This window comes from Thalassophryne amazonica, chromosome 23 (assembly GCF_902500255.1).
Source record: "Thalassophryne amazonica chromosome 23, fThaAma1.1, whole genome shotgun sequence".
NCBI lineage: Eukaryota > Metazoa > Chordata > Actinopteri > Batrachoidiformes > Batrachoididae > Thalassophryne > Thalassophryne amazonica.
The window spans coordinates 18401336-18421716 of NC_047125.1; the positions used below are offsets into that span (position 1 = coordinate 18401336).

The 20381-nt window shown below is 40.9% G+C and overlaps 1 protein-coding gene and 1 long non-coding RNA gene across 2 annotated transcripts; one reads left to right on the forward strand and one right to left on the reverse strand.

The window, feature by feature from the left end:
• The first annotated feature begins 548 nt into the window (after positions 1 to 548).
• Positions 549 to 19111, forward strand: LOC117505096. Its single transcript, XR_004559028.1, has 3 exons — positions 549 to 563; positions 2028 to 2030; positions 19018 to 19111. It is a non-coding gene; the product is annotated as an uncharacterized LOC117505096 (long non-coding RNA).
• Positions 5854 to 16154, reverse strand: LOC117505095 (peroxisome proliferator-activated receptor gamma coactivator 1-alpha-like). The gene is made up of 3 exons (XM_034164624.1): positions 15886 to 16154; positions 13452 to 13603; positions 5854 to 8738 (listed from the first exon to the last, which is right to left on the reverse strand). Exons 1-3 carry the CDS (start codon positions 16137 to 16139, stop codon positions 8635 to 8637), a joined length of 510 nt encoding a protein of 169 aa, XP_034020515.1. The 5' UTR covers positions 16140 to 16154; the 3' UTR covers positions 5854 to 8634.
• Positions 19112 to 20381: the final 1270 nt, after the last annotated feature.

Consider the following 20381-nt stretch of genomic DNA (forward strand, 5'->3'; position numbering starts at 1 on the left):
CCCACTCTTATCGCCACATTTGCATGTTGCTGTCGACATTGGCTAGTTAGCAATGGCGGAGATGCTGGGATACTTTCTGAGCACCTGCCAGCGGTGCCTTGTCACATCGAGTCAGTCCTGCTTCATCTCAACACCCTCGCTTCGCCATCTTCCTTTTTTCGGTTGCACAGAAAAAGCTTGGACGTCGGCTCCCAGTGCTCTAATGCTCTCTGTCAGCTGGCTGTCTCTGCGGTCACACTGGAGAGTCATCTCTCTGCTGATGCGCGGCGCAGAGTTGCCAGCTCGAACATTCTTAAAGGCCCGTCATGGCCTGGAGGCAGAGGAAGCAGGTAAAGGTAAGGCAAGGTGCAACAAAAGTGCCTCAAAGCAACACTGCTCTGTTCGTAAACGATCAAAAAGGCTGAATATGAGTCGAATGCAAATTAAAACATCTTTAATAACACACACCATTAGGGATAGAGACATTTTCAGCTTCCTTGATTTGTTGTTCTAATTAATACGCCACATCTCGGGCACACTCGAGGTAATTAACATTGTTTTTTCCCAGCAACACACAGCAGATGGTGATTGAAAATAGAGGGATGAGTCGCTCAATCAACCACCATTTGTCTATAGCCATTAATTATCTTGCAAAGAATACATTCAGTCCCCAAAGTTGATAGTTTAGGGGGAAGAAGAATACTGTCCTTCTGTTCCTCATTACTCTTTAAAACAGCAGAAACTGCTGAAACTAGAATGCTGGATAGGGAGATTAGGATTTTAATAGCACTGCCATTATCTTCTCCCATAAGGAGGGACACAATGGAAGGCTTGTTGGCGGGGGGGCAAGTATGGTGCTAACAAAGTAGTGTTCCAAGAAACATCTTGTGGGCCATTCTGTTTTGAATCTACAAAGACTACTTTGAGAGACAAAATGCATGACGGCGGTGAACATGATGGGTCCAGAAATGGCTACTTCCAACAACCATCAGTAAATCTGACCGTCGCAACCGATGCTATGTGACTTGAGGAACTGTTTGCACGTACAACCCAAATGGCTCTTGATTACAGTTACGCAATCAAGATGATGATCGAACAAGCTTCCTCCGCTTTGGGCGTAATGCTTTTTGATTCACTAACGCACTCCGCAAGCACCAAGATCTGCCTGGCAACAGATTAATATAACATCTTGAGCTGATGTGAAATCCTCTAAAAATAAAAGGAGGCAGGGGGAGGACAAGAGAGACAAAGAGAGGAGTTTAGGGGATTGAGTCAATAGAAACCTCGAAGAGACACCAGAGGGAAGAACTCTGCAACACATCTTGGCATTATTTCTTTGACGTTGTTGTTGTTGTTGGCAATGGCTTCCAAACCCACCTTCTGGCACACAATGATCTTGTTTTGATTCTATCCACAGACTTCTCACCAGTGGTAATCAGTATCAATAACTAATCACCTCTGCCAATGAGGTAGCTAATAAAAAAGGCGTATAGTGATATACATGAAGTTAAACACTAAGGAAGGAGAAAAAGACCTATCGATTGGCTAGACGTAGAGACCTTGCGATGAGGTGAGGGCGATAAAGGATACAGATGGAAATGTGCTGACAAGCAAGGAGAATGTGTTGAGAAGGTGAAGTAAATGGACAAAAAACTGGGGGAGTGAAGGTTGGACTATGTACTGGATGAGTAAGAAAGTGCAATAAATTAGCAAGAATGACGTGAAGACAGCACCTATGAAGAGGATCAGAAGATATACCAATGGAAGCTGGAGATGTTTAGGTGGCATGGCACCCAGAACGTTTCATGAAATCTTGGGAAAGTGAGACTTATTTTCATCAAAGTCTGCCACCGTGGCCCCTGTATATTCCATCAGTATGGACATCGATAGACAAATGCATGCTCTCAGGAACTGTAGTGTGATTATAGAATTTAGAACAGTAACACATTACATTACTGAAAAAACAGACAAATGTAGTGTGATTACAGTCATGTGTTCACCCAGTTATGTAGAGACGTATGTGAGAGTGGTACAGAATATAGAGAAAGACAGTTTGATAGTGGTGAGATGTGTTGTATGAATGGACACATTTAACCTCTAGGAATTACGCAACCCAGACTCACATTTTTTTTTTTTTTTGTCCTTCCGTCCACGAAATTATTCAAATTTCGTGACAGGGGTTTTTTTTTAACTCAATATTACTAACCCTATTGCAGGGGTGGTGGCCAAGTGGTTAATGCGCTTGGTTTCAGTGCAGAAGGTTCCGGGTTCAATACCACCCCTGCTACATTTCTCCATGTAATGTGGAGTTGCGTCAGGAAGGGCATCCGGCGTAAAACCTATGCCAATTCCAACATGCAGATCCACCTTGGATTTGCTGTGGCGACCCCGAGTGCAAACAAGGGAGCAGCCGAAGGGACTTACCTATTACTAACCCTACTCCTTCTCCCAACCCTAACCATAACCACCCCCCCTCCCCCTTCATGTTTAATTTCATGTAGCCGTCACGGAATGTATTAGAAAGAATTCGTGCTCCCGTCATGAAAATGTGGCGCTTTTCGTGACAATATCACGAACCAATAGATTAATGTATTTCATGCTGCTGAATCACGACATGCTGTAAGATATGGTAGGAATTACAAAGCCCTTTCCTGTATGCAATAATGATGGGCAGACTGATAGATGAAGCCAGGCATGCATCAGATGACACTGATCTATAGTGAGAGAGGAGACTAGATTAAGGTGAGCAATGGAGTGGTGAAGGTATGCTCTGAAGAGAAGGGGAATGAAAGTCAGCAGCAGCAAGACAGAATACATGTGTAAATGAGATGGAGCACGGTGGATGTTTAAGTTGCAAAGAGCAGAAGTGGTGAAGGTAGAGGGGTTTATATTCTAGATTCTAGTTCCAGGGATATTTCCAAAAGTGAAATTGAAAGTGTACAGGTCGGGCGTGAGAAAGCAGAGGAGGTTATGGAGTTAGTGCAGGACATGTGGTTCGAGTAACAGATGAAGATGCACAGGACAGTGTGAGACTATCTGCTCTTGCAACCCCTAACCGGAGCAACTAAGAGTTTTTGCATATGGTTCATACCTCATTTGTTCCACCATGGTGAAGATTCGTGGTCTCAAGGTACCTCTTTTTAACTTCAAAGTGATGGAATTAGATGTGTTTTGCTTCAGTGTCCGTTGCGCTTCATTAACACAGGAAGGGAATTACACGTTTTGTCACAAGTTCATGGGGAAAGAAAGAGCTCTTGATATAAATTACCAGTGCTTGCTCATGTTCCACTTCACAAGCTTTAATTAACTAATCCGAGGGAGTCTAATCTTATAGATGCCTCTTATACGGCAATGAGAGACAAGATCATGAAAGAAACATGAGAATATCACAGGAGTTGCATTTTCATGTTGTTCTGCACCATTTCTGCAAAAGTCATGAAATTCTATTTGCCGAAATGTTCTTGCCACATTGCTGAAAATACAGACTCCAAATCCAGATGTCAACTAAAACAGATGTCTGTCCACTAGCGAGCATTTGTCCCACTCAGCCCAACCCCACTGAAGGCCATTATCTCCAAGACTACCACTTACAACCAAGTGGAGCAGAAATAGCTGCTAATCCGCTGGTAAATAATGAAAAATGATGTGCGACCGATATAAAAAAGGGAGGAGGGAGCTGTGGTATTGTGATTGAAAGAAAGAAGTGTGGGGGGGAGGAGCGACGGAGATTTCCAGGGACTGTTTCATTCTGTTGAGAGGGCAACCAGGAGAAGACCTTCTGCTGTAACGCGGCGGCGGAGCCGAAATGAAAGGCAGCCGCTCTCTTCTCCAGGGCTAAACAGTGGCCTTAATCAAAAAAGACACAATCAGACCCCCAACATGAAAATTTAATGTGCATTCCGCTTTTTTTTTTTCGGACAAAGTGGGGGGGACAGCTTCATGAAGAGATCCCAGCCCACCGATGACAGCATGTGGAAGCAGTGAAAGCAATGAAACCTCGCTTAATATCAAGCACGCCATCAACTCACTCTAGCTCGCCATCGTGTTAATGAAAATGTCCCCCCACCCAAGTTTTTAATTAAGCTGTGAGCTCACGGTGCAGAGTGGCATCATGGACACAGACAAAGACTACAGTCTCTTCTCCCAGGTGAGATTAATATCAAGGAGAGAGGTTGCTCTGAATTAAGTTTCTTTATTCGGCGAGAAACTTCAGAGAGAGAGAGACAGATGTGTTCGGGATGCGCCAGGACAGCTTTCAGTCAACACTTTGATGAATAAGCTCAAGAGAAATTAGGAGAAATTTCCACACTTAAAACCAGCGCTTTAACTTTTCAGATCTTCCATTCAAGAAGGAAAAAAAAAAAAAAAAACACTTCAAGGATGTCTCCTTGATCGCAATCAGAAGGAACACAAATCACAATGATTGCACGGCACGGATGAAAGGACATTCATCAGAGAAACTACTAAAGAAAAGGTTTTTGTTTTTTTTAAACACATTTCCATTTATTGGCATGGTGAGGCTGATGAGAATTGCACATAAAAAATAAAATTCACAAGAAAGTCGTACAATAGGTAGAACCACAAAGGCATTGGTAAGGACTTGGCAGAAGGCAACGTGGATAGGACACGAACAGGTAACAACCCACAGTGACCCCCGCCCCACCTTCTCCCCCCCCATCCCATCCCACAATCCCACAACACACACACACACACACACACACACACACACACACACACACACACACACACACACACACACACACACACACACACACACACACACAGGCTTAAAATCACACGCACACACATTGTCCTTCCAACACAAACATGATTACCGAACAAACGTTTAAGCAGTGGCAAAGTCCTCCATAAGTCACATTATTATTAAAAGTCCGCCACAAATTTCAACCGTAAGGTGTTATAATATATTGCTACTTTAAGCAATTTACAAAGCATTTTTTTATTACAGTGATTAAAGCCACATCTATCAAATGGGACACGACACCATTACCCAAATGCTTTACAAAGAGGAAAAAATTAAAAACAAGGAGAAAAACAAAAAGCATTAATCAGAGAAGAAAGGTTTCCGGTGGTTACCTTTTTTGTGGGTTTGAAGCATTCCTCTACTACTTTTTAATTATTGATTATAGCTGGGTTTCCGTTACAGAGTTGCACAAAAGGTAAGCAATATTTTCAAAATGTTGACCAAAAGAAAAACAAAAAAGACTAAATGATAGCTTCCATTGAGTGATGGAATGTAACTGCTGGGTTTTGTCCTCTGGTGGGAAACGGAATTCCAGCAAGGTCCTTGCGAGAACTGCAATTCCAATAGTCATTGCGAAGGAAGGCAAAGTCCACACCGATCCATCAAAATTCAAAAACAGAATGAAACGGCCGCAACAAACATTCACGAGGGCCAGTTGAGCTTCAGATTTTTACCCCAGTGGAGCACGATCAAACAAGTTTCAAGATGTAGTCATTACAAACATCCAGTTTACAGAAGTTCAAACATGATAGAAGCTCTTCAGACTACAAATACCTGGAAGTTACCGTGTACTATCAATGATTTTGAGACTCCGAATCAATTGTTTGAACAGGTCAAAAATTTGATGCTTGTGCCAATAATGGCCATAACGACTACGTATACAATGTTTGTTCAGGATTGACAAAGATGGATCAAGAAGTTACTATGATGCCTCAAAATGTGCCCTGGTTTGCTACTCGGGACTAAACCCGAGCCCCAATTAAAATGTCTTTTTTTTTATTTAATATTGCAATATATATTGCAAAATATATCTTTTGCTCTGTATCTTTTTCTCTGTCCACAATTCAAATTCCATTGTAATTTTGCAAAATAAGTTTCCAAATCCAGCCTTTTGCGATATTTCATTTCGCTACTTCACAGTGTTGAGGTAATGGAAACCCACCTTCTCTTATGCCTTTGTGGTGTGTCTGATTACTGGTGGAACTTATTAAAAAATGCAAATTTTAGTTATTGTTATCCAGGGATAGCAAACTCGGTAGTTGACACAGTTTGCATTTACCGCTGTAATGCTACATTCACTTATTGGTGTTGCGCTGTCGACTGTAAACCAGATGATGGAAAGTTCAGCTGCCGTGGCTGTCGATACTATTCAAGACTGTTACAGTGACAGATTTCTTTTGCTTTTTTCCTAATTGGAATATAATGCCCAGATCTTTTTTTCCCCATCAACACGTTCGTTTTTTTTGTTAGTGTCATCCGCCATTTGTATGAGCATCATTTACGATTTCTTAATGCAGTCTGTTCATATTACGATGCACCACATAAATTCAAAAAATGTGGGGTATAAACTGCTGTATGCTCCAAACCTGGAAATCTGGGAACTTTCGGAAGACTTTCATCTCTGAGATTTTGCCACTTTCCATCGTAAAAAAATGACCCGTTTGCGGTAAAAATTCCATGAGGGACAGCCTGTAGTCAGCAAAAGTTACAATGTAGACTTTTTCTTCCCCTTCCTCTGGTTTTCTCCATACTCAAAATGGGATATTAATTACAAGAAACCAAAAGGTTAAGTCACACCACTGTGAAATCTACTGGAAAAAAAAAACCCAGATGGCTGATGGGAAACAGTGCGGCATGCGATACGTCAGGAAGTCACTTTTCTCCAGGCTTATCATTTAAAATCTGAATGGCGCTGGTATACACTGTACAGATTGTAGCCATGCACGACACGACAAACCACCACGCATTACACACACGGTGGCGCTAGAGTCACTTACACAGGTGTCACGAGGTAATGCATTACAGTTACGTCGACTCGATTACATCTGAAAGGGGATAGCAGATGGAAGCTGAGATTTTCCAAGTGGTTACAACACTCGGTAACGCCACGATGACGGAATGACGTCATTGTAGCTACCAGCGACTGGGTAATGGGTCAAGTCCGAAAAATCACACAACAATAGGAGCTAAAATACAACTCTGAAAAATAATTTATTGCTTTTTATATAGTTTTTCTTTTATTTATATTATCATCATTATTATTAATCATCTTGTGAATAATATTAGTAGTATTTATACATTATATATACATATATATATATATATATATATATAGACATACATTGTACATCAAAACGTCTTTAAAAAATCCAGGAGACAAAAACAAATTGTAAACTTTTGTTTGGCGTTCACATAATCAAGCGCGATCGGAGCGATGACAAGTGTGGTACAACACAACCAAATAGTTTTATTGCTTCATGTTCTTGCGTGTGTGTGTGGAAAGAGAAGCGGGGATGCACCGCGGGTCGGAACGAGCCGCCGTGCTGGAGGCAGAAATCATTAAAATGATGAGCAGCGCGTCTGAAGAGGGGCTGCCTGCTGGAGTGATTAGCTGAATGTTTTGATTGTTTCTGAAAGGCATAGAAGGTAATATTATCCCCACCAAACCTTTTATCGTACACCCTGTCTCGTGATTGTAAGTTAAATAACACAAATCAGAGAACAACATAAATAGCAAATAAAATCAATTTGATACGCCACATGAACTGGAGACCATAAATATTTGATTCAAATATTAAATAAATAAATATGCACGCGTAGTGATTCGAAAGATCTGAATTAAGTAATTTTTTTTTCCCTCACACCGTGAATAAACCAAAAAGAAAAACTAATAAAGCAATGAAATCAAACCGAGTGTGTAGATACTGATTGCTTCAGAAACCACATAATTAACAATTTAAAAAATGGGGCCCATTTTTTACAATCATGAAAAACACGTTAAAAATGCATTTTACACTGGTTGTATAAGCAAAAACACTGATTGAGAAACTTTATAAACAGAGAAAACTATACATGGTTGACTTTTTTCTACAACAAAAAAAACTTAAAAAAAGGATGTTTCTTCACATGCTCCCCCAAAATGAGCAATCTTACACTTTTTTTAAACAATCACATCTAGGTGTACAATATGCTTTACAGTATTGTAATCACTACAGATCGACATTCTGAATTAAGAAATTTTTCTCCAACTTAATATTTTTGTTAAGGAAAAAGGCTGCGTTTTACAGTGCATAGCTGTAACAAATAAAGAACTTTATCAGATATGTACAGAAAATAAAAAATATTCCTTTTTATAGTATTTGTAAATATGCGGCTACAGTGTTGTCGTAAAACGCAGACAACATTACGTCAAGAATTTCCACCTTCCTGTAATGTAACACCAGATCCAAACACCGGATTTAAAAAATAAAGCAGAAAGTCATCAGCAAAAGAAAACAAGTCTGGCTAAAAAAGCTGCATGTTTCCACCCCATAGAATTGTGGGTATTGTAGTGCTGAGAGAAATAAAATCATTTAAAGTATTTTTTTTTTGTTGTTGTTCTCCTTTCACTGATCCTTGTACAGCAGTGGGGTGCACCAACGTGCACGGGTACTGAGGGTTCACTGGCTTTTCCCCACAAAGTCTCTTCCAGCTTTCAGCAGCTATGTTTGTGTAAACTTTATTTTGATATATATTCATTTATATTGACATATGTCTAAAGATTTTTTCTTCCTCTATACTCTACAACAGAGTGTAAAATGTCTAGTAGTCTCGTTGTCGGAGCAGCGACAAACAACAGTGAGGTATCAGAAGTTCCTCTTTGTGACAGACAGCAGGCGCCACTGAACTGGTTACCTACTCAGGCTGCGCTGAGCCTCCCTCAGCAAGCTGTCAAAATCCATCGAGTCGTACTTGCTTTTTGTGGAGGCAGGATCGAAGTCATCAGAATGGGAGTCTGAAAAGGGCGAATATTGTCAGAGTCAGAAAGGCAAGAATTATTGAAACATTTAAAAATTCTTTAGTATTCCCAGTGCACAGAACATCTGGGACCACGCCTTCACCAATGCAAACTAGCGCACACTGCAGCACAACTGTCCCACAGTTGTCTTTTGCCCCACCCAGCACAAGCATTCTTGACATAAGTCCACTCAGGCTCATCTGTGTGCCCATATGTGGGTGTCGGTCTTAAAATGAGGCAGCCGAAAGCGAAAGCACCAGAGACCAACAAGAACCTGGTCTTAAGTCCAGTGCAGTTTGTCTCCTATTATATGGTGCAATATTCAAATCTACCTTACACCATCGTTCAATCAACAGCCCATACTTGTCGCGCAAGCCGGCATCTTGGCTGAGGAATGAAATTGAATTGACGTCATTCATGTAAACAAAGCAACATCATTGTGGTTTATGCCACAAAAATTAGCATAAATGTGTATGGAGAAGGATCCTGTATATGAACTGCTGTTGCTGTTTCATATGTGGATCTTTTTTATGTTAATAGAACGAATTACATGAACAAAACATATAATTATTGGAGCTTAACAGCAGCTGGCACAAAGTCAACCTGGTGTCAGTTCTGTCAGTGATAGCACATCTGTGACAGAAAACAATTCTGTTTTTAAATTAGATTAGATGAGATTAGACAGAACTTTACTGATCCCTTGGGAAGACTCCCTCAGGGAAATTGAGGTCCAGAAGCATTGTAAAGGCTGTCAAAAAATATCATCCAATCTTGGAATGTATTGTTACTAAAATTGTAGAATTGTGTGGATAAAAATGGAAAATGTATATTGATATACCGCTTTCCAACAATATATAGCGTGTTTCCCAAAAGAAAATGCAATGAGGAGTTTCAAATCTATGCTCGCCACCATCCCCGACTCTGCTTGTCCACTCATTAGCGCAACTACAAAAAAATAGGTGTACTGAGCAGAACACACAAAAAGATCAACATTTCAATGAGCTTTTCGTAACGCAACCTGTTGACAGCAATCATTTAAGACAAGAGTTTCCGCAAAATTCGAGGGTACCACAATCATATATAGAAGCTAGCCTTGACACATTTCATTTTTATACAATTCTGCTCTACTTGAGTATAACCAGCACCCCCCCAAAACAAACAAAACATTAAAATATTTGTATTCATGTTTCACAATGACTAAACAGCACAAACATTTCCTTAATGTAGCAAGTAACTTATTATTCAAGTAGATACCTAGCCAAACATCAAGCTAACAACCCTAGCTCAGTTAGTACAATGGCTCACCAAGCTAGTTAGCTGGCTTGAAAATAAGCTTGAGCAAGTTTTTGTTTGTTTTTTACACAATATGTATTCTATTAGCATGTTCATTTCATCACATTTGACTGCTATCCACTTTATGGTTTTGTGAAATAACATATAATTTCAGCTATGGCATTTTGTATCTGACATTGCCTCACTACTGGTGGGGAGGGTCTCTACCAGTTCTAGGGTCCATTGGTCCAAGGGTCCACCCATCCTAACCTCTTTATATTATTTGATGGTGTACATTACAACCTCAAACTGATTTTAAAGTTCAATACTTTCAAATAGCTAACAAATCAGATCCAGTTTTGTTCAATTTACAAATATAAAACATATTATTCTGTTGACATAGACCATTAATCACCTTTTATTGTACTACTGTCTATAAATCTGTTGAATTGAAAATCAACAAATAATGGTAATTCACCATAACTTTTTTAATTGTCACACTTTTGTAACATTACTTAACCTACTTTAGTGCAACATATAGCGTACCATAAATGTAAGAACAACTACAAAAGGCTCTGCTTAGAACTAGAGTGGACCATAGGACTAGTGGGAAGTTCCCCTACTGGCAATAGCCACCTCAGGATGAGCAAGAAATCACTGTCACCAAATTTTGCCAATTCTTCAGGTGACTGCTACACTAACTTGAAATTTTATATTGTGCTTAGTACTTGAAAGACAATGAGAAACATAAATATATTTTTAAAAATGGGTAACAGTATGAAAAAATAAGGGGGAAAAAATAAAAATAAAATCACATCTTAGCAAGAATGTCCAAACATGCCAATAGTGAGGGGGTTAAAAAATGCATGGTGGACGGTGGCCATGGATGTGTCTGTCTCACATATCCTATTTTAGTGATAGATGTGATCGTATCTTATCTCTGACAACAGTCAGATTCACAAATGGCGCTCCCGGAGGGCCAGCAGCATGCTCCAAAGGCTTTGAGAAATGGAAATGACCACAGCAGCTTGGAGACGCCAGTCATGATCTAATGCAATGGCCGAAGGGTGGATTGTGTCACGTTGCGCACCTTGAGGGATAAAAAATATCTCTGTGTTCCATTTTAAACTAATGGACAGTATCTCCAAAAAAGGAAGAAAAAAAATAAAATAAAAAGGACTAGAGCCGCACAAGACAGACTAATGAGAAAGATGACTAGCATTGGACAGAATGCTTTTTTTTATAATTGTCTATGCTATACGCTATCAGAATAAGCAAAAGCAAAATAGCTGGTTTCTGACAGAGAGCCAGTCAAATGGAAGACTTTCCATTTCAGTAGACTGATTTGTCAATCTCAGTATAATGTGCATCCTTAAGGCTTTAGTTTTAGCAACTGTTACTCTGTATGCCAATTTCTCATCCTGTCCTCTCTTTCAAACCTGATGGCTTTGAGCATTTCCTTTGAAAACGTATCGTGACTGCTTCATTTATTGAAGAAGGTGCTCTCTTGCTTTCCAGTGACCCTTTGACCCACCTGCATTATACATTGCTGACCTCGCATGCAGCTGCTGGATCCATGTAGGAAGAAAATTCGGTGCAGATACAAAGTCAATACCCATCTTAGTGATTCACCTTCTGAGATTGTGCATAATTTGACATAATAGAGCACTTTCCCTTTAATTTTCTGTATGCCTGCTCAATTATTGCCATTTCATCACTATGCTATAAATACAGAGGAAGAAAAAAATTATTCACCTATCCAAAACAGAGCATCTTTTCACAGGCAGGATGCTGCATTTTACTGACACATTGGATATTAATCAAATGGATCAGCTGACCTATACCTGCATCAGTGACTAAAATGATGCATTCAGGAACTCACTTTCAGTCAATGATTGTGGAACAACTGCCCCAGTTAAACACAAATGTGGAGGAATGCTTGTAAATGTGAATATGTTACTCATTTCCACAATATTGAGATGTAGTAACAAACATAGAAGACGCAGTATTTTGCTTTACGACCAGGACAAGCCAGTACAAATCTGCCCCCTAGTGGTTTTGGCAGTGTTGAACATACTTTTGCAGTCTGGATGCTTATTTAAATTTAACAGTTTGATTTAAAGTACGTTTCTGCATATGTTACATGTCACAGAAATGTTCAAAGTACATCCACTAGGGGGGCAGATTTGCCCTGACACATACTAGTCCAAAAGAAACAGTCAATAAGAGGCGAACTGACCTTTCTCCAGTCATCTCCTCCTAAATTCTTGTCCCAATCATATCTTGACTGGCTGTTGAGGCTGGCCCCCAAAGGGAGCAGACTGCCATAGAAGCACATGTTAAAATCCCCTGCTTTACAGCCCAAATGAACTTTTTATAGCCAAGTGTTTAAAAAAAGCTTTTTTGTCACTAGGGTTAGTTTCCCTCTCCATGACAACTGCACAGGGTGATTTTTTTTAAATAACTCTTAGTTTAAGACATTTAAGGTTTAAAGTTATGCATAATTAGGGATTGGTCACTTTGACTATTACTGTGTGACGCTGTGAACCAAGGTCACAGTTCTAGTAGCACAGAGGCCGGTATGTGTGGCTCATTATTGTGCAAGGATTCGTCTTTCTTTCATAACATTTTATTACAAATATCTGTAATAATATGGCTTGTTGTGTGTTTAATTCCCCTAATGGATCATTTGTGCCAGTATTACATAAAGAGAAATGTAAATATTTAATTTTCTATGCTAATAACGCCACTACTTTTAGCAGCTATCAGAAGCTTGATGATGTCGGGTTCCAGTTAATCCACAATTACATGAATTTTAATGCCCACACCAAAGCTACGTATTCTGAAAATCATCCACCCAGTCAGCAAAATATGATTTGAGAAACAGCTGAACCAAGGTTAGCTGTTTGGTGCATTTGGTGACTGAGATGGGAGATGAGTGTTCATGAGTCTTCATTGCCACGCAGGCTTTTGCCAACACTCGACGACTTTATTCATTTATGGGTTAGCAAGGATGCAGGGTAAGAACTGGCAACATGGCAACAACCAGGGCAGCACTTTTTGAGCTTCAAAACGGCTTTTCCAGCTTTCTACAGAAAACCGATGGGAGAGGTGTATTATAATCTGTATATATACAGTCTGTGGTAAAGAAGTCCTTTTTTCAGCATGTTCACAGACTGAACCCTGAACTCTTGTTGCCCTACTGAGCTATGGAAGCCCAGTTGTCACATTCAGGAATTGTTCATATTGTTACCACTGCAGAGATGTTCTATTTTACTCAAAAAGCATCACTCAAGCTATGTTTTATTTATTTATCTATTTTTTTGACATCTTGTTCCCAACCCTCATTCTCCTGTTTTCACTGACAATCCCCCGCTACACAAATACAACATGACCACGGGGGGCTGATAGATTGAACAACAAAAGAGCTGCACTTACCCAAGTCTGTGTAATGTGATTTGCAGAACTGCTTTTGTCCGCCAAAGCACAGCTCGAACTGAGGCTCATTTGATCTCCGTAAGGTGTGTCCGTTCTCAAGGGCGGCAAAGGCATCACAAGGGTACCGGTACATGATGAAGCCAAAATTGTCCCTGGCCAAGAATAGGAAATGATACGTCAGAGTGTTGCTGTGGGGCAACAACAACTACAGTGCATCCAGAATGTTTTCACCGCGCTTCACTCTTTCCACATTTTGTTATGTTACAGCTTTATTCCAAAATGGATGAAATTCATTTTTTTTCCTCAAAACTGTAATCACAACACCCATAATGACACACTTTGCTCAGTACTTTGTTGATGCACCTTTGGCAGCAATTATGGCCTCAAGTCTTCTTGAATATGATGCCACAAGCTTGGTGCATCTATCTTTGGTTAGGTCTGTCCTTCCTCTTGCAGCACCTCTCAAGCTCCATCAGGTTGGATGTGGAGTGTCGGTGCACAGTCATTTTCAGATCGTTCCAGAGATGTTCAATCAGATTCAGGTCTGGGCTCTGGCTGGGCTACTCAAGGACATTCACAGAGTTGACCTAAAGCCACTCATTTGATATCTTGGCTGTCTGCTTTGGGTCACTGTCCTGCTGAAAGATCCAGGATGTCTCTGTACATTGCTGCATTCCTCTTTCCTCAATCCTGACTAGTCTCTCAGTTTCTGCTGCTGAAAAACATCCCCACAGCATGATGCTACCACCACCATGCTTCACTGCAGGGATGGTGCATGGTTCCTCCAAACACGACACCTGGCATTCATGGCAAAATGTTCAACATGTCTCAGCAGACCAGAGAATTTTGTTTATCATGGTCTGAGAGTCCTTCAGGTGGCATCTGGCAAACTCCAGACGGGCTGCCATGTGCCTTTTACTTATGAGTGGCTTCCGTCTGGCCACTCTACCACACAGGCCTGATTGGTGGATGGATGCAGAGATAGTTGTCCTTCTGGAAGGTTCTCATCTCTCCACAGAGGAATGCTGGAGCTCTGACAGAGTGACCATCGAATTCTTGGTCACATCCCTGATGAAGACCCTTCTCCCCCAATTGCTCAGTTTAAACAGGCAGCCAGCTCTAGAAGAGTCCTTGTGGATCCAAACGTCTTCCATTTACAGATGATGGAGCCCACTGTGCTCTTTGGGACCTTCAAAGCAGCAGAAATGTTTCTGTACCCTTCCCCAGATTTGTGCCTCATGACAATCCTGTCTCAGAAGTCTACAGACAATTCCTTTGACTTCATGCTTGGTTTGTACCCTGACATTCACTGTCAACTGTGGGACCTTATATGTAGACAGGTGTGTGCCTTTCCAAATCATATCCAATCAAATGAATTTACCCCAGGTGGACTGCAATTAAGCTGTAGAAACATCTCAAGGATGATCAGTGGAAAAATGTGATGCACCTGAGCTCAGTTTTGAGCTTCATGGCAAAGGCTGGGAATACTTATGTACATGTAATTTATTAGGTTTGTTTATTTTTAATAAATTTGTAAAAACTTCCAAAAAACCTTTTCGCATAGTCATTATGGGGTATTGTGTGTAGACGTCTGAGGAAATAAATGAATTTCATCCATTTTGGAATAAGGCTGTAAAACGTGGAAAAAGTGAAATGCTGTGAATACTTTCCAGATGCACTGTATATAGGGGCAGCTTTAAATGTGGACATTTGGAGATGTGTAGATACAAAAACTAACAAACTGAGAGCAAACAAAAAGTTTTCTTGGGATTGCCAAATTTAACAGATAGGAAAATGTTTCATATTTATCCAGACAATCTGCAGGCTCAAATAAATGTCCAAGGTAAACTATACAGTGCTGAAGGGATCGTGGTGCTGATTTTGGGGAGGTATAGGAGCATGCATTGGTGTTGTGCATTTCTTCCTCCACCATCCTACAAGACTATGTTGGGTTCCAATTCTCAATAACCCAGCCAGTAGAGTGGTCCATCCATGGATCACCTCACCCAGTTGATCCATGTGAATGCCTTTGGCCTTGTCCAGTTGGTAAGGTCCTTACTACTGAGGAGTCTGCACGCTGGATCATGGTCAGTAACATGCACCACATGGCAATGTTGTAACTGATGTCCCCTCAAAATGCAAAAAGTACAGTAGTCCCCTTTATCTGGATCCCCCTATGTAACCAGTCATTTGACCTACAGCCATTACTCAAGTGTTCCCCAGAGAGACCTGCTCCCAAAGACAACCAGTCATTCCCTTAAGTTACTGGTTAGTGTGCAAGTCTCACAACTATATACACACTGTACAAAGACTCTCAACAGTTTGGCAATTATTGCCCTGTGATGTACAAAAAGGGCCAAGCAACGGGGGAAAAAAAAAAATCAGATCCCCTTACTCTAGTATGTAACTATGGTTCGGAGTGGTGCGGTCTTACCCGTCGTCCCTTAAGTTCACTGCACATTCTTCAATCTCGCCAAAGACTTCAAAGCGGCGCTTCAACTCTGTCCGGGTGCAGTCGGACCTCAGTCGCCCCACGTACACCACCCGCCTCTCCTCCTGATTGTTACGAAGAAAAACAGAGCAGGAGAAGTAGATAATAAGCCTGATTTTACTTTCCTCTTCACAGAGGACTAATGAATTACTCTTGATCACTCCTGTGTGACTCAGTGCCCCCGCCCCCCTTTTCATCTTTTGTCCCTCTTATGTTCCTCTGTGATTGGTTCAGTTTGCTTCTTCTTATCTGATAGAGTTTCAGTTTGGAAGTGCCTTCAGTCTACTTTGGCACTACAATTCCTCTTTCTCCCTGTGCCGGCGGCAGAGTGATTTTTATCAAATGATGCCATTTCTTAAGTTGGGGGCTGGTGCTTCTTTTATGGGGTCTAAAAATAAAGTTTGGAGTGACTCAGCTTTGCACACTTAACATTAATGCCTTTTTCTTGTTTTCCCAAACTTAAAAAACAGACAAGGCTGCTATCTGAGTCCTGTTGATTATTTAAAGGTCTTCTTATCTAAGACAGATGGAACGGTAGGAGCAGCTGATCCATAGGGTAAAAAATATAGATTTCCTTGAAGCTTGGAGGATGTGGGGTTATAGCAGAATAACTTCAGAGTAAACTGCACCATGCCGCAACTAATATAACTTTTGTGTCATTTAATTGCCTCTGCTAATCACATTATACAGCAAAAGCCTGGGGCTACACAGAGTACCGTGAGTATTATTTATTTAGTCATTCATTTACTTGCCATTACCGGGGCAAATCCACCGAGACGTGAAACTTTGAAAGGTCTTGAGGGTACAGCTAACACATGTAAATCAGTTGCCTGGTGCCAAACTTGTAGTTCACTTTTGGTTCTTTAACATTTGATTGAATAGTCGAGAAAATACTACAAAGATTAACTACAGACACTGTTATGCTTTTTGGGTTGCCTTTAAATCTTCTGCACTGTTTGCGAGGCAAAAAATATTTGCTGAATTAGGCGTTGACTTGCTGACAACTGATAAATAGGCTGTGTTTTCTTGATGGCACCCCAAGGGCGGCACCAATGCAGATGTGTGAGGGTACGAGGCACCGACAAGGAGCAAAGAGAAACACTCAGACTGAAGGAGACGCTTTCCCATCCCAAACCTTGTTTGACAGCTTTAGCTTCACTGCTCGTAATTGTTTGTCTCGCTAGCTCCAAGAATGTATGCATGCCAAGCTGCGCTTGCATTATTGCATCATTTAATGTGCGCTATCAACAGGAGGTAGCGGCGTTACCCTGCTGGAAACCTGAGTAATTTCACACTGAGACAAGGGGAATCCAAATGGGGGAGAACTGGCATTTCAGATGTAATTATGCCTACAAAACAAGGATTAAAAGGATATGCAACAATAATGACTAAATCATCTGACAAGATAAAGCAATGGTTTGATAGTAGAGAGAGAATAAAGAGAGGGAAATATACTTTCCCCCGTTTCTAGGGTGTACCGTATGTCAGTGTCAAAACCTGTGCTCCAAATAAAAATTCAGAATGTTTCAAATTGAGCTCAGCCGCCTCAATGCAGGTGACATCACAAACTAGAACAGGGCATTGCTGGATGACACAAACACTTGTCTACATCTGCGCTCTGCTCCCTCAGCTGCATAAATAAACCCGAGTTTGACGGGCTGTTTCCAGAGAAGCTGAAGACTTTTCAATGGGGGCGGTAATGTCACTGAAGGTGTATCTGCACCGCAAAATGATGAGGAGCAGGAACAAGGCTGAGCCCCATCTTTTCATCCTAAATCGATTACTTGCAGCTAATGGCTGGCAAGATCACGACAACAGCCACAACAACCCCATTTAAACTTCTGGGGTGATATCTCGTGCAAGATGCTTTGACGGGTTTATCACAGACACGCCAATTAAACCAGGGGCCCCTTTCTTACTTCTCACGTTCACTATTTCAACAGCCAGGAAGCTCAGGACAGTCACAGAGCACCATTAGCCTAATGGAAGGGAGTCCAAGATCGTAGCAAAGAATGATTGCATTATGGAGCCATTTGTTGCAGACTGTACATTGACAGAAATAGCACAAACAAACAATAACTGTCCATGAGTCTGCTTTACTGTGTTGTGATGGCTGGCTGCATGATACATGGGCTCAGGCTTGGGGCTTGTAGAAAGCAAGAGAGTTGTTTCGTGACTGTGTATTGAGTGAGTAGCTGTGCAGGCTAAGTAGCTGGGAACCGGATTTAGAGTCAACTGTAAGAGGCAGAGGGAAACAGAGAGAAAGAGCACTCAGCATTTCTCTTTTTTCCCCCAAGAATGCTTGAATTGAGCCATTGTATGAGACATTTTAAACCTCAAGACAAAAAGTACAGCCCGCATTACATTCATGTCAGCTGGAGACCTGCGCCAATGGTACATTGTTGGACCCGTCATGGGGCCAGATACATAAGGCATGTGTATGAATAATCAGTGATGATGTGCCACTTATGCAAAGGTGGGACATGGTGTAGCTCAAAAAAGCCAATCAAATCAAATTCCAGAAAGTGAAAATTTTTTATTTTCATTTTGATAATTGCAGCCTACAACTAAAAAAAAAAAAAAAGAGGAAAAAAGTATCTTAAATATTAACATATTCACAAGATCAATTAAAAAAAAGATTTATAATACAGACATGTTGAACTCCTCAAAAGTATGTTAATTTATGCACTCCAGTTGATTGGGGTTCCTTTTGCGCAAATCTTTGACATGGAGGTGGTCACCTTCTGGCACTGCTCAGGATGTTTTAGCCCAGCTTTCTTTGATTACAGCCTTCAATTCATCTCTTGTTGTTTTGCTGTCTCTCATCTTAATCTTGAGGACACCTCGTAGATTCTCTTTGGAGTCCAAATCAGGTAACATTGACTGGCCAATCAAGTATGGCAATGTCATGGTCACCAAACCAATTACTAGTAGTTTGGCACTCTGGGCAGGTGCCCAGTCCTGCTGGAAAAGGAAATCAGCATCTTCCTAAAACCTGTGTGCAGATGGAAGCATGAAGTGCTTTACAATCTCCTGGTAGAGGGATGCACTGACTTTGGATTTGATGAAACACAGTGGACCAACACCAGCAGATGTCTGACTGTGGAAACCTCACACCAGACCTCAAGCAACGTGGGTTCTGTGCCTCTCCACTCTTCTTCCAGACTCTGGAACCTTGATTTCAAATGAAATGCAAGATTGACTTTTTGACAACCAACAGCCCATTCTTCATGTTGACTTGAGACATCTCACATCTCACATGATGCTTGTGTCTGGTGAATGTATAGTAGTGTTCACAATAATAGCAGTGCTATGTGACTAAAAAGATTAATGGCGCTTAATTTTGGTTCATGTGTTGTGCATCATATGGACAAAGTGAGGAGTCTTGGAGTACGTTTCGATCCTACATTGTCTTTTGGCCCCCACATTAGAGACATTACGAGGACTGCCTTCTTTCATCTGCGAAATGTGGCAAGGATTCGTCCCATCCTGTCTATGGCTGATACTGAGACTTTGTTAAATGCATTTATTTCTTCCAGACTGGATTATTGTAATGCTTTATTTTCTGGCCTGGCGCAGTCTAGCATTCGAGGACTTCAGTGGGTACAGCATGCTGCTGCCAGAGTTTTGACACAAAGTAGAAGGTTTGACCATATTACTCCCATTCTGGCATCCCTTCATTGGCTACCGGTTTCTGCCAGATCGGATTTTAAAGTTTTATTGTTGGTTTATAAAATTGTTCATAGACTGACACCTTCCTACATGGCGGACTTGGTTAAGCCCTACATACCTGTGAGGCTCTTGCGTTAGCAGGGCACAGGGCTTCTGTGTGTTCTGAGGATGAACAAGAAGTCTGTGGGGTATAGAGCCTTCTCCTACCGTGGTCCAAATCTTTGGAACGATCTACCTGCTGTTATTCGGCAGTCTGACACGGTGGAGACTTTTAAATCAAGACTGAAGACCCACTTTTTTAGACTGTCTTATCATTAATTTAATCTGTTTGTGTTTGCTTTGTTTCTTTTATTCTACTGTGTTTTATCTCTTTATTGTGGTTTCTTGCTTTTAATTTTGATTTTAGATTAATTTGTGTTGTTGTGAATTGTGTGACGCACCCTAGGGCGACTTTGTCGTGAGTTGGCGCTATATAAATTAATAAATTGAAATTAATAAATTAAATTGAATTAATCCAGGTTTTTGAGTATATTTCTTATGTTACATGGGAAAAAGGTACCAGTAGATTCTCACATATCCAACAAGACCAAGCATTTATGATATGCACACTCTTAAGGCTATGAAATTAGGCTATAGTAAAAAAGTAGAAAAGGGGTGTTCACAATAATAGTAGTGTGGCATTCAGTCAATGAGTTCGTCAATTTTGTGGAACAAACTTGTGAATCAGGTGTCCCCTATTTAAGGATGAAGCCAGCACCTGTTGAACA